The sequence below is a fragment of the Ostrinia nubilalis genome, chromosome 28 (genome assembly GCF_963855985.1).
Source record: "Ostrinia nubilalis chromosome 28, ilOstNubi1.1, whole genome shotgun sequence".
Lineage (NCBI taxonomy): Eukaryota > Metazoa > Arthropoda > Insecta > Lepidoptera > Crambidae > Ostrinia > Ostrinia nubilalis.
In genome coordinates, this window is record NC_087115.1 from 857665 (window position 1) to 871241 (window position 13577).

Below are 13577 nucleotides of genomic sequence, written 5' to 3' on the forward strand. Positions count from 1 at the left end.
AATTGATCCTAAATTCAAATGGAACGGCTCTTCTTTCTCCCTGCCGTGACGTTGCGGCGACTGATGATGATTATTCTTCTTTGGATGATGATTGTGATGACATGGCTTATTCCTGTGGTCATGGTGTCTTTTCGGGTGTTTTGGTTTGTGATGGTGGTTGGGGTGGGACTTATGGTTTTTGTGGGGTTTCGTGGTGCAAGGGGTTGTAACAGTGGTTGTTTTGGTAGGAGCAGTGGTGGTGGTAGGAGTAGTGACAGTGGTGGTAGGAGTAGTTTTAGAAGTGGTTACAGTAGTGGTAGGAGTAGTTGCGGTAGTGGTAGGAGTAGTAACAGTAGTGGTAGGAGTAGTTGTGGTAGTGGTAGACGTAGTGGAAGGAGTAGTGACAGTAGTACAAGGAGTAGTGATAGTCGTTTTAGGAGTGGTTACAGTAGTGGTAGGAGTAGTGACCGTAGTGGTAGGAGTAGTTGTAGTGGTGGTGGTAGGAGTAGTAGCAGTAGTGGAAGAAATAGTAGTGGTGGGAGTAGTTGCGGTAGTGATAGGAGTAGTTGCGGTGGTGGTAGGAGTAGTTGCGGTAGTGGTGGGAGTAGTGACAGTAGTACTAGGAGTAGTGGCCGTGCTACAAGGCGTCGTTGTAGTAGAATCTTTAGGCGTAGTGGTAGTCGTGGTAGCCGCCGTGGTCGTCGGAGAATTCGTTGTAGTTTCGCATTTTGTCGTTGGGCTATCTGGTGCTGGAAATACAATAAATTATTTAAAATCTTGTTCTTATCCAGGCTTTAAATTATAGTAGTAAGGATGAGTCCTGGTTTCTAACTTCCACCTCTACCTGGATTCTCTTGTGGTAATCCTACTAATATTATAAATGCGAAAGTTTGTGTGGATGTCTGGATGTTTGTTACTCTTTCACGCAAAAACTACTGAACGGATTTTGTTGAAACTTTACAGTATTATTGTTTATAACCTAGATTAGGCTATAATTTATGATGATTTGTGACAAACTAAATTTCACGCGTGTGAAGCCGCGGGCAAAAGCTAGTTTTCGTTATAATACTGTTAATCAATTACTTACTTGGTCTACATCCACAGCAAGTCACCTGCAAATTAAAAATAAAATGTAAAATCGGGAAGGATTTAAAAAAAAACAAGTAAAATCTATAGGATTTTCTATATGAAATAGTTTAGAACTTCAATCCTGCACGAAATCAAAACGTTTTAAAATAGGACTTTACTCTTCGAGACAAACTGAATAATGCAAAGATCCAAGCATTAATAAATAAATAAAATACCTACTTACCAGTAACACCAACACTAGAAGCTTCATAATTATTTTTTATATTAATATTTAACACATACCACATTTCGCTGTGGTTTCTTCATTAATCATTACAATACTTTACAAGTATTCAGTATTCTATAAAGACAATAGGTACGTTTAATTTTTATTCAATGAAAATCTATACTAATATTATAAATGCGAAAGTAACTCTGTCTGTGTGGCTTTTACGCCTAAACCACTGAACCGATTTTGATGAAATTTGGCATAGAAATAGTTCGAGTCCCGGGAAAGGACATAGGATAGTTTTTATCCCGGTTTTTGGAACAAGGACGTGCGCGATATAGGTTTTCTGTGAAAAACAAATTTCCACGCAGGCGAAGCCGCGGGCGGAAAGCTAGTATTATTATAAAATAATGCTAATTTAATTGTCTGTTACCAATTTTAATTAATTTTATTTTTCCCTATCCAACCCGTCTGACCAGAGCGTGGGGAGTGTAGTCCAAATCCTTCATTTGCTTCAAGTAAATTGGAGTCGTGTTCCTGCAATGGAGACTAAATGACCAGATGATGATAGATATATAATATTAAAACATGGGATAAAATCCTAAAAATAACTAGAATGAGACTAAATAACTATTTAATACTAGCGGCCGCCCGCGACTTCGTACGCGTGAAACCCATTTTACCCCCTTAGTTAGGGGTGGAATTTTGCTCGGAAATTATTCGATTTTTTTCTCGCTGTAAAAACCATCCTTGGACTTAAAAAAAAAAGAATTGGTAAAATTGTTCCAGACGTTGTTGAGTTATGCGCTTACCAACACATTTTACGATTTATTTTTATATTAAAAAAGACGTACCTATCTGGGATTTTTTGGCAGAACGATTTCACCCAAGTACATTCTCAATTGGTCATGCAATTGCAAACGAAACAGCGAACAACAACTAGTTTACATATTAATAGAAAATACCTGAATAGCTATTTACTTATTTACTTTTAATATTTCAATAAAAACAATAAATAGAGGTATGCAATACAATACAATGATGTTTCTTTCTAGACTTTTTTCAAATTCAAATCCAAATAGTTTATTCAGTTGTTATTTCATATGCGTAGCTAATGTGCGACGTATTTGCAAGGTATTGATGCAATAAAATGTTTTCAGTAGATATTTATATCCATTTAATCACTTTACAGTCATCATCATCATCATTTCAGCCATAGGACGTCCACTGCGGAACATAGACCACCCCCAATGATTAGCAATAGCAAGCTGAAGTGGCAATGGGCAGGGCACATTTTACTCAGAACTGACGGCCGATGGGGCAGCAAGGTTCTGGAGCGGAGGCCACGTACCGAAAAGCGCAGCAGCAAGACATCCACCCACAAGGTGGACCGACGACCTCATAAAGGTAGCAGGAAAGCGCTGGAAGCAGGCCGCTACCAACCGGTCATTGTGGAAATCATTGGGGGAGGCCTATGTTCAGCAGTGGACGTCCTGTGGCTGAAATGATGATGATATAGCATGTTAGTCATCTGATAGACTGGCAATTTTCTAAGTAACTTATGAAAATTGTACGTACCTACTTTGAGAAATTCTCGTGATGGGCAGCACGTACTATGAGACTTTCTCATGGTGGGCAGGGAAAAACAGCAATTAGTAAGAAACGCGAATAGTCGGTGGTCTTTACTGTACCTACTCGTATTGCTACGGGACTATTCCCACCTCTCGTTCCCACCGCTGCAACTCCTGTGTAGCCAGGATCTACAGCTTGACCGCCAATAATCCTACCAGTGAAGGTCAAGTTTGTCCCGGGGGAAAGTTAAACTGCCATTGAAGAACATACGAGGAGTTCGAAGTTAAGGTTCATATCGTATAGTTAGTCACCGATTACGAAAGCGTCATCATTAAATAAACATTTTAGCAATGAAAGAGCGTGTAATTGTATACGATAATAAAGACAAATACTGCTTCTGCGCTGTAAAATGAAAGTCAACTTTACGTATTAATAATAAATTGTAATAAAACTAAAGATTATTTTTAACATTAGCGCAGACCATCGACTTTTAGTTGGCTGAAGTTGTTTCGGACTGTTAATCAGTTGGACATGTATGAAAGTGCGCACATTACACCGATTTGGTATCGGCCGCTTCTTCATACAAATCAGAATCGGGCCCAACTATCGGTCAACTAAAATTCGGTGGTATGCGCTTAGGCAAGACTTTGGACTGTCCGCTACGAGAGGACGCTATGTGACGGTGCTTTTTGTAAGGAGTTTGACATATTTTTGACGTTTGTTAAAGTATAAGTCAGATGTTGCAACCCAGCCTTATAAGTACCTACTTAACAATGCTACTGTCCTTACTGTAAAGGGTCAAAGTTAAGTGGTGTAACTCAGCCTAAGAAACGGCTTATATTTTAACAAAAAGAAATGTGAAGAGATTATAAAATTATAAATAAGTATAAAGTCATAAGACACCTCTAATTAGACTTTTTCTAGTAAATTTTCGAATCGAACTTAAAAGTTATTTGAACCAATTGCTTGGTAATACTTGATACTGTTATTACTAAGCAGTACCTAGTAGCGTACGTGTAAAATCGCTTTTTAGAAGTCTATTTGCCGAAAATAAATTGCTTTTATTCTTGCCTATTAGAAGCGAGCACCTGTAAGTTTAACGAATGACAAAAGATAATTTGTTTAATTGACCAGGTGCTGTATTGTTGACGTCAATATACTGTTTGGTTAGACCGCTGAGGGCGTTGGTTTAGAAATCGGATATCATTTTGCGGAATTTCACGCCTGTTTTGTAATATTTTACTAACTTTCCGCCTGCGGCTTCGCCCGCGTGAAATTTTGTCTGTCAGAAAAAGTGTATCGCGCGCATCCGTTTCAAAAACCGGGATAAAAACAATCCTATGTCCTTTCCCGGGAGTCAAAATATCTCTATGCCCATCAAAATCGGTTCAGTGGTTTAGGAAAGCGAGACAGATTTACTCTCGCATTTATAATACTTAGTAGGGATTAGGAATTTGTGTAAAAACATATCTTTGGTCATGAATGAGATGGTGCGTAGATATCTCTCTCAGACTTGTAATCTCTCATCTGATGGTCAGGCCGAAGGTGGAAGCGAGTTTCACCCGGAATCCTCAACCACAGAACTGGCTATCTTACCTCCAACTGCCGGAACACAACAATGCCATCCACGTACACTTTGGAAGTCGATCCTCTTTGCTGACAATTTAACTCCTGGAACAAACTGGACCTCACAGGTTGGATTTTTATTGTCAAGCTGTAAATCCTGGCTACACAGGAGTTGCAGCGGTGGGAATAGTCCCGTAAGCTTAGTCATCATTAGCAGGATCTAGACTTTAGTATTTTAGTATGTTCTAGACCGGACTACTTAACTGTTCAAAATAAATTTTGATTGTACTTAGCGCAGACGTATAGCTATTATTAACTGCAAAATGCGCACGTAAATAATGACGATATATTGGATTAATTAAAACGTTACCTACGCCATAGCATATTCGATAGCAGTGTGGTTCTGACAGAGTAGAATAGCTACTCTTCACGTGAATGTCGTAAGAGGCGAATAAGGGACAAATGCCTGCCGGGCTAGGATGCGTGCCGTGATAAAATCTTATCGATTTTATATGACAAAAGTATGGGCTTATCGCGTAAAATTATTAAAATGGCGTGATAAACGCTTATCACGGCGCGCATCCTAGGCCTACAGGCCTCCCCAACCCTTTCTGGCCGTGGGGAGTGTAGGCCAACCCTGCTGTACATTAAAGAGTGCAATGTTTTGTTTTATGATTTTATTGTTTGTATTTATGTGGTAGGTAATAATCTGTGTGTTTGTTTGTTTTTTTATTTTTACGGCGACCCCAGTGCCCCAAAGGTCCTTGCTGAAAATCAGTGTCGTGGCATCTTTGTCACGACTGATGCTGAGTCAGGGACCTTTTTGGCACAGGGCACTTAAAATCTATTTTATTTTTCTTTTTTGTTTTTTCTATGATGTTTTAATCTTGTATTGTGCTTATATCATGTATTGTGTATTGTGCCAAATAAACAATATTCTAATCTATTCAATGGTTTCAGGGGTCACTGCGGTCAGGACTTTCGCCCGGCAAGAGAAATATTGAATTCCTACTAGAGGCTACTAGATTTTTTACCAGTTTTAAAATAAAAAGGCAATGGTACCAGTGGGTGGACGCCGCACGCTACGTTTTCCGGACCGACTACTATAAAGGTAGCAGGAAGACGCTGGATGCAGGCCGCTACCAACCGGGCGATGTGGAAATCATTGGGGGAGGCCTATGTTCAGCAGTGGACGTTAAATGATGATGATAATAACATAGGTAGGTTTCACCGAATTATAGAACATAGTAAATAGTTAGTAGGTATTATTCGAATTCCTACTTCTTTCAGTAAATACTATTTTACTACAGAATTTCAGCTCGCAAAATTGTCCAAACGAAAATTGTTTTTATTCTTGCTGCCATAAAATGAATTTTGCTTAATTATTTTTTGGGTAACAACTGTTAAAATAACTTGAAGGACAAATATACTGCGTCAACATACAATATATATATTTGAGTTCCTCCATTGTTGGAAGTATTTTGCCATGATATATTGTTGATGTAACATACATGGTTAAAAATAAAATGGCGCTCTTAAAAGTTTTTGCTTTTTGCCTGGTGAGTTTTATAATTACTTACTAGCAGCCGCCCGCGACTTCGTACGCGTGGGTCCCGTTTTACTTACGAGTTTCGTAAATTCCGTTTTTAGTGAGTACCTACGTGCTAAAAGGAACCCCCATGCAAAATTGGAGACTCCTAGCACATGTAGTTTTTGAGATTTCGTGATGAGTGAGTCTCAGTCAGATAATCAGTGACCTTTCGCTTTTATAAAATAGATAAGTGTTCATCACAAGTGATAGTAAAGTGTGTAAGTGACATATTTTTCTCGAAGTGCGCACCACGTGTTTTCGACAGTTATAGAGTAGGACCACACCCACTCTGGATAACGTAAGAGGCGATTAAGGGACAAACATGCGAACATCAGGCCTCCCCAACCGTCTGGCCAGCGTGGGGAGTGTAGGCCATATCCTTCATTTGCCTCTAGTAAATTGGAAAGTCGTGCTCCTGCAGTGGAGACTAAATGGCCTGATGGTGTGCAATACGCGGATTAATTTGTTAGTGATTGTTAACGTTCATTGGGATATGTGTGTGTGAATATGGTAAAACAATATATCTTGAAAAAAAAATGAATTCTTAACTGCGCATAATCTTCACTGTATTTGTAACACTGTACTGTAACTAGTGCGGATATGAGAATTTGAAAACTTTCATCATCATCATTTCAGCCATAGGACGTCCACTGCTGAACATAAGCCTCCCCCAATGATTTCCACAATGGCTGGTTGGTGGCGGCCTGCATCCAGCGCCTTCCTGCTACCTTTATGAGGTCCTCGGTCCACCTTGTGGATGGTCGTCCTACGCTGCGGTTACGAAAACTTTGCAATCGTATTATTATAGAGCTACGATAAATTAGCCGAACGGTGTCGCTGGCTGACTTGTGATCCAAGGAACGCGGGTTCGATTCCCGCTGTCGTTCGAATATTATAAAGAATAGTTTAGGAGGGATCAATTAAAATATCTAGAACTTTATCATGTGAAAATACTAAAATGTATATTCATCAACTTTTTCAGGTGGGCTCGGCCGTCGCTGCTCCAAATTTATTTGATTTTGGTAAATATTTCATGTTATACAAAAGTCTGTTTTATTTTGGACATAATTTATACCCATTTTAAACTTAGCCATTGGCTACGAGTAGTTCGTATATCATAAATGCTGCTGTTACCGTATTTTCTATTTTCATACATGATTTACGCAATTCCCGATTCACAATAACTTATTACATATTTTTAGTTGCTAAATTGACTTATTCAATACTATTTCACAGCGCGAGCCAAAGCCAACGACATCCAAAGCGAAACCAAAGACGCGTACACCCAATGGAATGAGCAGAAGGCGTCGCAAGCATCCTACCCCACGCAATACAACTGGAATCACCCAGAAGCCCACGCCCAGAACGAGTACCTTTCCCACGTCAACCCAGTTCCTGCCATACCTGGCTGGGAACACGCTCAAGCCCAAAACGAATACTTATCCCACATCAACCCAGTGCCTTCAGCTGTACCAGTTTGGGAACACGCCCCAACTATTGAAAGACCTTACGAGGTACCTTCCTACCCTGTAGCACAACCAATGTTCCACCCCGCTCTGCCCAGTCCAAATCCATACGTAAACCACCCGTTTTTCAACCCAGAATATACCCACCCCCAGAACATCCCATCCTACCCCCCACACGTTAATGTCCAAAGTCTTCCTCAATACCAACCCCAGTCTTTCGGATTCGGATGGCCTCAAGGACACCCAGCATTGCAGAACGTGCCTTATGCTACACCGTCTCCAATCCAGCCGAACTACCAGCCACCTACAGCGACAGTAAGACCAGTCAAACCAACTGTAGTAACTGTGAAAATTCCTCCCCGCCTTACAAGAGCAAAAGTTGGCCCAACTGTGGTTGCTGAATCAAGTCCCAGCCAAGCCAGAGCCACTGTTGGTCCCGTTCGACCAACTGTGGTTGCAGTAACCACACCCCGGCCCAAAACCACACCACGAACACGACCAGGAATCCCTGCAAAAGCCAATGCTGCTGCAAAAAGTCCTGCAGCCACAATTGCTACTGCAAACCCAGCAGTTATCCAAGCAGTAACTCCACCAACTGTAAAGCCAGGCGCTCGCGCTGTAGCCACGATAGCGACTGCTAATCCAAGAGGCATCCAGGCCGTTACTCCACCAACTATAGCTCCTGCTACGGCTACTATCGCCACTGCCAACCCAGGATTTTTTATAGCAATTCCTCCAGTGCCTAGCGCTGCCACATCTACCGTAGCCACATCTACGGCCGCTCCATCTACAGCCGCTCCACCTACTGTAGCCTCATCTACGGCTGCCCCATCAACCGCGGCTCCATCTACTGCTGCCCCATCTACGGCTGCCCCAACCACCGTAGGCCCATCTACGGCCGTTCCATCTACCGCTGCCCCATCTACAGCCGCCCCATCTACGGCTGCTCCATCCACCGCGGCTCCATCGACGGCTGCTCCATCTACTGCCGCTCCTTCTACTGCTGCCCCAACCACTCCTGCCCCAACAACTGTAGCCCCATCTACAGCTGCCCCAACCACTGTAGCCCCATCTACGGCCGCTCCATCTACCGCGGCTCCATCTACGGCCGCCCCAACCACTGCTGCCCCATCTACGGCTGCTCCATCTACTGCCGCTCCTTCTACTGCTGCCCCAACCATTCCTGCCCCAACTACTGTAGCCCCATCTACAGCTGCCCCAACCACCGTAGCCCCATCAACAGCTGCTCCATCTACTGTCGCTCCTTCTACTGCTGCTCCAACCACTCCTGCCCCATCTACAGCTGCCCCAACCACCGTAGCCCCATCTACAGCCGCTCCAAGTACTGTAGCCCCATCTACGGCCGCTCCATCTACCGCGGCTCCATCTACGGCCGCGCCAACCACTGCTGCCCCATCTACTGCCGCTCCTTCTACTGCTACCCCAACCACTCCTGCCCCAACAACTGTAGCCCCATCGACGGCTGCCCCATCCACTGAGGCCCCATCTACCGCCGCCCCATCCACTGAGGCTTCATCTACAGCTGCCCCATCTACTGAAGCCACACCTACAGCTGCCCCATCTACTGAAGCCCCATCTACAGCGGCCCCAACAACTCAATAAGCCATCTTCACCCACCCTCCACTAACGCCTCTACAAACGATCTTAGTACCTCTTAGTTCTTGATATACATAGTTCATTTCAATAGTCTATTCGATGTAAACTTTGTCATAATAAATCTGTTTCGAACTGTTTGGTGTTTTTTTTTAGAATAAGGGCTATATTTCACCGGGACACCATGGCGGCGCAACCAGTCGCCGGCTACCAACAAAATGTATACAGCTCTATAGAGAGTTACTCACCTGGTGTCCGTTTGGTTGCGCAAAGCTGCATACATTTTGTTGGTAGCCGGCGACTGGTTGCGCCGCCATGGTGTCCCGGTGAAATATAGCCCTAAAGGTCGTCACACGTTGTCGCTTGCCTCTCTAACTGACGTATCTGACATTTTTTTCGAAAATGAGTTATCTACACCATCTTAATCAATTTTAAAGACAAATCGATCTGTCTAATCGCCTGTGGGTCTAGACAAAGTGCAAATTATAATCGCAAACCAGTCGATAAGTGCTCGAAAAGCCCCTTTTCAACCGACTTCAAAAAAGGAGGAGGTTCTCAATTCGACCCGTATGTTTTTTTTTTTTTCTATGTTTGTTACGCGATAACTCCGCCAATTATGAACCGATTTGAACAAATATTTTTTCGGCGTATAGGTAATACCTCAAGGGTGGTCCCATTTAAATTTAATAATAGAAAAAACAACCCCCAAGGGTGGAAAATTGGGGATGAACTTTTTTATACGCAATATCTCCGCCGATTATAAATCAATTTGAACGATTATTTTTTTGTTGAATAGATATTATCAAAAGGGTGGTTTCATGCGAATTTGAAGAAAATATTTCACCCCAAAGGGTGGAAAATTGGGGATGAACTTTTTTATACGCAATATCTCCGCCGATTATAAATCAATTTGAACGATTATTTTTTTGTTGAATAGATATTATCAAAAGGGTGGTTTCATGCGAATTTGAAGAAAATATTTCACCCCCAAGGGTGGAAAATTGGGGTTGAACTTTTTTATACGCAATATTTTTAATTTTTAGTTTTTTTTTGTGTTCACGCATTTGAAGTCGGTTTTATTTTTTTAAAAAGTTAATTTGTATGGAGTTTTGACGGAATCGATTTTCGATTCGATCAAAAAGTGCGTTTTGTCTAGGGGGGCTGAAAATTATGCTAAATGTCAGTTACGTCAGTTAGAGAGGCAAGCGACGACGTCACACACTTATCAACCCGGAAAAGGATCGTAACCGTATCAACTCGAGGCGGTCAGTATTCTTTGTATGGAACTCCATACTGCAACGCACACATATCCGCACCGTAACGTAAACGCCTCGCCTCGCGTTTGACAGCGCACGAAAGGCGATGATAGGCGTTCCAGTGTTGATTCCTTTCCGAGTTGATAAGTCTGCTATGAACTTAAAATGTACTTACAATCCGATCGAGCTAACTGCGGACCTCGCTGGAATGCGAATGCGACTCTCCCTCCTTAGCCGCACACCTTCCCGCGTTACAAAGAGCGTCGATGTTACGTCACAGCTGTCAGGTGCGCAGTTAACTCGACCGGATTTTATGTTGTTTTTAATTTTATTTCAATCAAAATGCGAAAATGTTTTAATCATTTAAAATAAAAAATCAAAATCAAAAATATTTTTTCAGTTTAGACCACAAGTGGCACTTATGTTTTGTAATTAGACTTTTAAGCTCTTTTACATGTCTCATTTAACTTTACCATTGTTTTTTGGATTGAGTCAAGTCCTCATAGGGAGATTTCTTTAAAATCTCCATAGGTGGAGGCGGGGCATTTTCCCGGGCCCATTTTTTAGAGGGCCGCTCTTGGTACTTCTCTGATCAGCAGAGCTGACTGAGTAGCGGCATGGAGGAAACCCGAAAAGGCGTCCGGGTGTCCAGTTGTGCTTAGGTACCAGGGCGAAAACCTCTATGAAATAACTGGAAGAAAAGATTGAGGATACCCTCGAAGCCGGAGCCTCGTTGCACTATGCGGAAAACTTACTGAGACGAAACTCTAGATCGCACACCGAAGTATGGGCTGTTTGGGCGAACGCACAGTTGGGAAGAAGAATGTAACCCAGATGGTGTTCACACTATTACGACTCGGTCAATTTCCCGCATAGTGTACTTACACCATAGACCAGGGATGGCGAACCTTTAAGTTTGAACGTGCCACTATTTAAAAAAAAATTGAAGTAGTCATAGACACGTGCCATTAAATTAACACCTAATGCTATCAAGTGGCACCACTGGTGAGTGATGACGGCAAATACGATAGCTCATAATCAAAACACATTATTTACTATTGAATTACTGAATTTGTGATTGGTGGCGTGCCCAAAATATTATGTCGCGTGCCATCATTGGCACGCGTGCCATTGGTTCGCCAACCCTGCCATAGACGGAGCTGTGGGCTGAGTGTGAGTTTACATTAAACGCGCTCACTAGTCAGCGCGTTTAAAAAATGTATGAAAATGTTAGTTTTTGAACGTTTCCCGCTAGGGGCGCTGTACAATCCGTCACACATTTAATGTCATTTTTTGATGTACTCGCTAGTGAGAGCGTTTAATGTAAACTCACACTAGGCCCTCTGTGGACGAATGTCAGAGTTAGGATAATAACTCGCGGCTCCGTTTCATTGCGCGAAGCTGCGGATGGACACCATTGGGCTTTAATGGGTAGACGACACAGTGGGTCGTCCCCATCGACTATGGTCTGGTCTGCGAGCACATAGAATTTGTCCAATGACCCCAAGCTACCCAGCCTTATCGCTCGCGCGTAATTATATTGCTGTCGCGCTCGCACACTCACTGCGATATAATTACGCGCGAGCGATAAGGATGGGTAGCTTGGGGTCATTGGACAAAATTCTACGTGCTCACAGACCGGGCTTTAGTATGCGCAAAGCTTTTCCTGATGTTTAAAAAAATCCGTACAGAGATACTTAAGAAATTAATAAAAACGACATGTAGGTAGTAGAACATTTAGATAATTTATTTACATAATACAAAAAAATAAATCAGTAAAAATCAACTATACAATAATAAAAACTTCATCTAAAATCCATTTTTATTTGTCAACTACACCAACTCTCCTGATATTAGGTATACAATTTTGTATTATACATAAAACCCGGTCGAGTTAACTGCGCACCGGGCAGCCGTGACGTCACATCGCCGCTCTGGTACGATCGGGTTGAACTTATCTATGATGACCATCAGTTCATTGCCATAAAATTAAGAAAAACAATAAACACAACAATATTTGAATAAAAAAACTACGATTTCATTTAGTAAATCTAATTATGTTGCTTTATTAATCTAAACAGTTATACTTATAACTACCTACCTACCATAATATAGGACGAAGCACACTTATCAACCCGGAAACGGATCGTAACCGTATCAACTCGTGGCGGTCAGTATTATTTGTATGACACTCCGTACTGCCAAAGCACACTTACGCCCGTATTCACAAACATTACTATGAGGTCTCACAGTGCGCGTGCACGGGTGACACACGAACCAATCACAGAGCTCTATTCAACGCTGTGCGTTCGATTTGCTGCTTTACTTAAGCAAGCATCGTTTGTGAATGGACGTTAGCACCGTAACGTAAACGCCTCGCAGCGAAAGGCGATACCAGAGTAAATACAAATGAGTAGGTCATCTTCTAGCGCCCGAGCGCGGTTTGTATGTGAGCGCGCCAATACGTATGCGGCGCGCACGCACCCACTGACAAAATTTAGCGGGGATTTTGAGTGAGGTGTGCTGAATTTTGTCAGTGTGTGCGTGCGCGCCGCATACGTGTTGGCGCGCTCACATACAAACCGCGCTCGGTGCGTTTCTATGAAGATGACCTACTCATTTGTATTTACTCTGGCGATACGGTGTTGATCCCTTTCCGGGTTGATAAGTGTGCTATGATCTTAAGCCTTATTATTAATATCTTTGATCAACTTTAAATCTTAACTCGTCATTCAAAAGAGACTAATGCCAGTTTTCACCGTCTATCCCTAATTTTTAAGTGACCTCTATGGTAGGGATGTTATGGATATGTTGTTTCGGTTACGAATATAGGAATAATATTATACCGGTTTCGGTTACGGTTACGGATATTTTTTTATTTCGGATATCCGAAAGTTTCGGTTACGGTTACGGATATCTATGCTTTAGAATGCAATTTGCAATAGTTGTCCAACACGGTTCATTCATGGCCGCACACTTTACATCGAATAAAAAGTAATAAAAAAATAAAAATTGATACTAAATGGGATTATAAATGTACAGAACGTTTGTAATAGATCGTAAATAGTTTGTTTTGTATTCGTTTCGTAGATTGTAATAGACCCTGCAATGTATAAAGAAATAGCGTTAGAAATAGACACAGAGATGTATGTTGTTTGTGCAATAAAGATAAACTAGGCCAGAAAAGTAGGCAATTGTTGTGTAAATAGTTATCTTTATCTGTCATTTTGAATTGT

The 13577-nt window shown here is 42.0% G+C and overlaps 1 protein-coding gene across 1 annotated transcript; it reads left to right on the top strand.

The window, feature by feature from the left end:
- The first annotated feature begins 5892 nt into the window (after nt 1-5892).
- LOC135085259 (mucin-2-like) lies at nt 5893-9223 on the top strand. Its single transcript, XM_063980009.1, has 3 exons — nt 5893-5973; nt 6988-7027; nt 7242-9223. Exons 1-3 carry the CDS (start codon nt 5926-5928, stop codon nt 9092-9094), a joined length of 1941 nt encoding a protein of 646 aa, XP_063836079.1. The 5' UTR covers nt 5893-5925; the 3' UTR covers nt 9095-9223.
- Nucleotides 9224-13577: the final 4354 nt, after the last annotated feature.

Bases quoted from the DNA above. Each gene is read 5' to 3' on its own strand.
- LOC135085259 (XM_063980009.1), top strand. From the start codon at position 5,926: ATGGTTAAAAATAAAATGGCGCTCTTAAAAGTTTTTGCTTTTTGCCTG. The intron at 5,974-6,987 runs GTGAGTTTTATA...CAACTTTTTCAG, and splicing joins AAGTTTTTGCTTTTTGCCTG to GTGGGCTCGGCCGTCGCTGC. The intron at 7,028-7,241 runs GTAAATATTTCA...ACTATTTCACAG, and splicing joins TCCAAATTTATTTGATTTTG to CGCGAGCCAAAGCCAACGAC.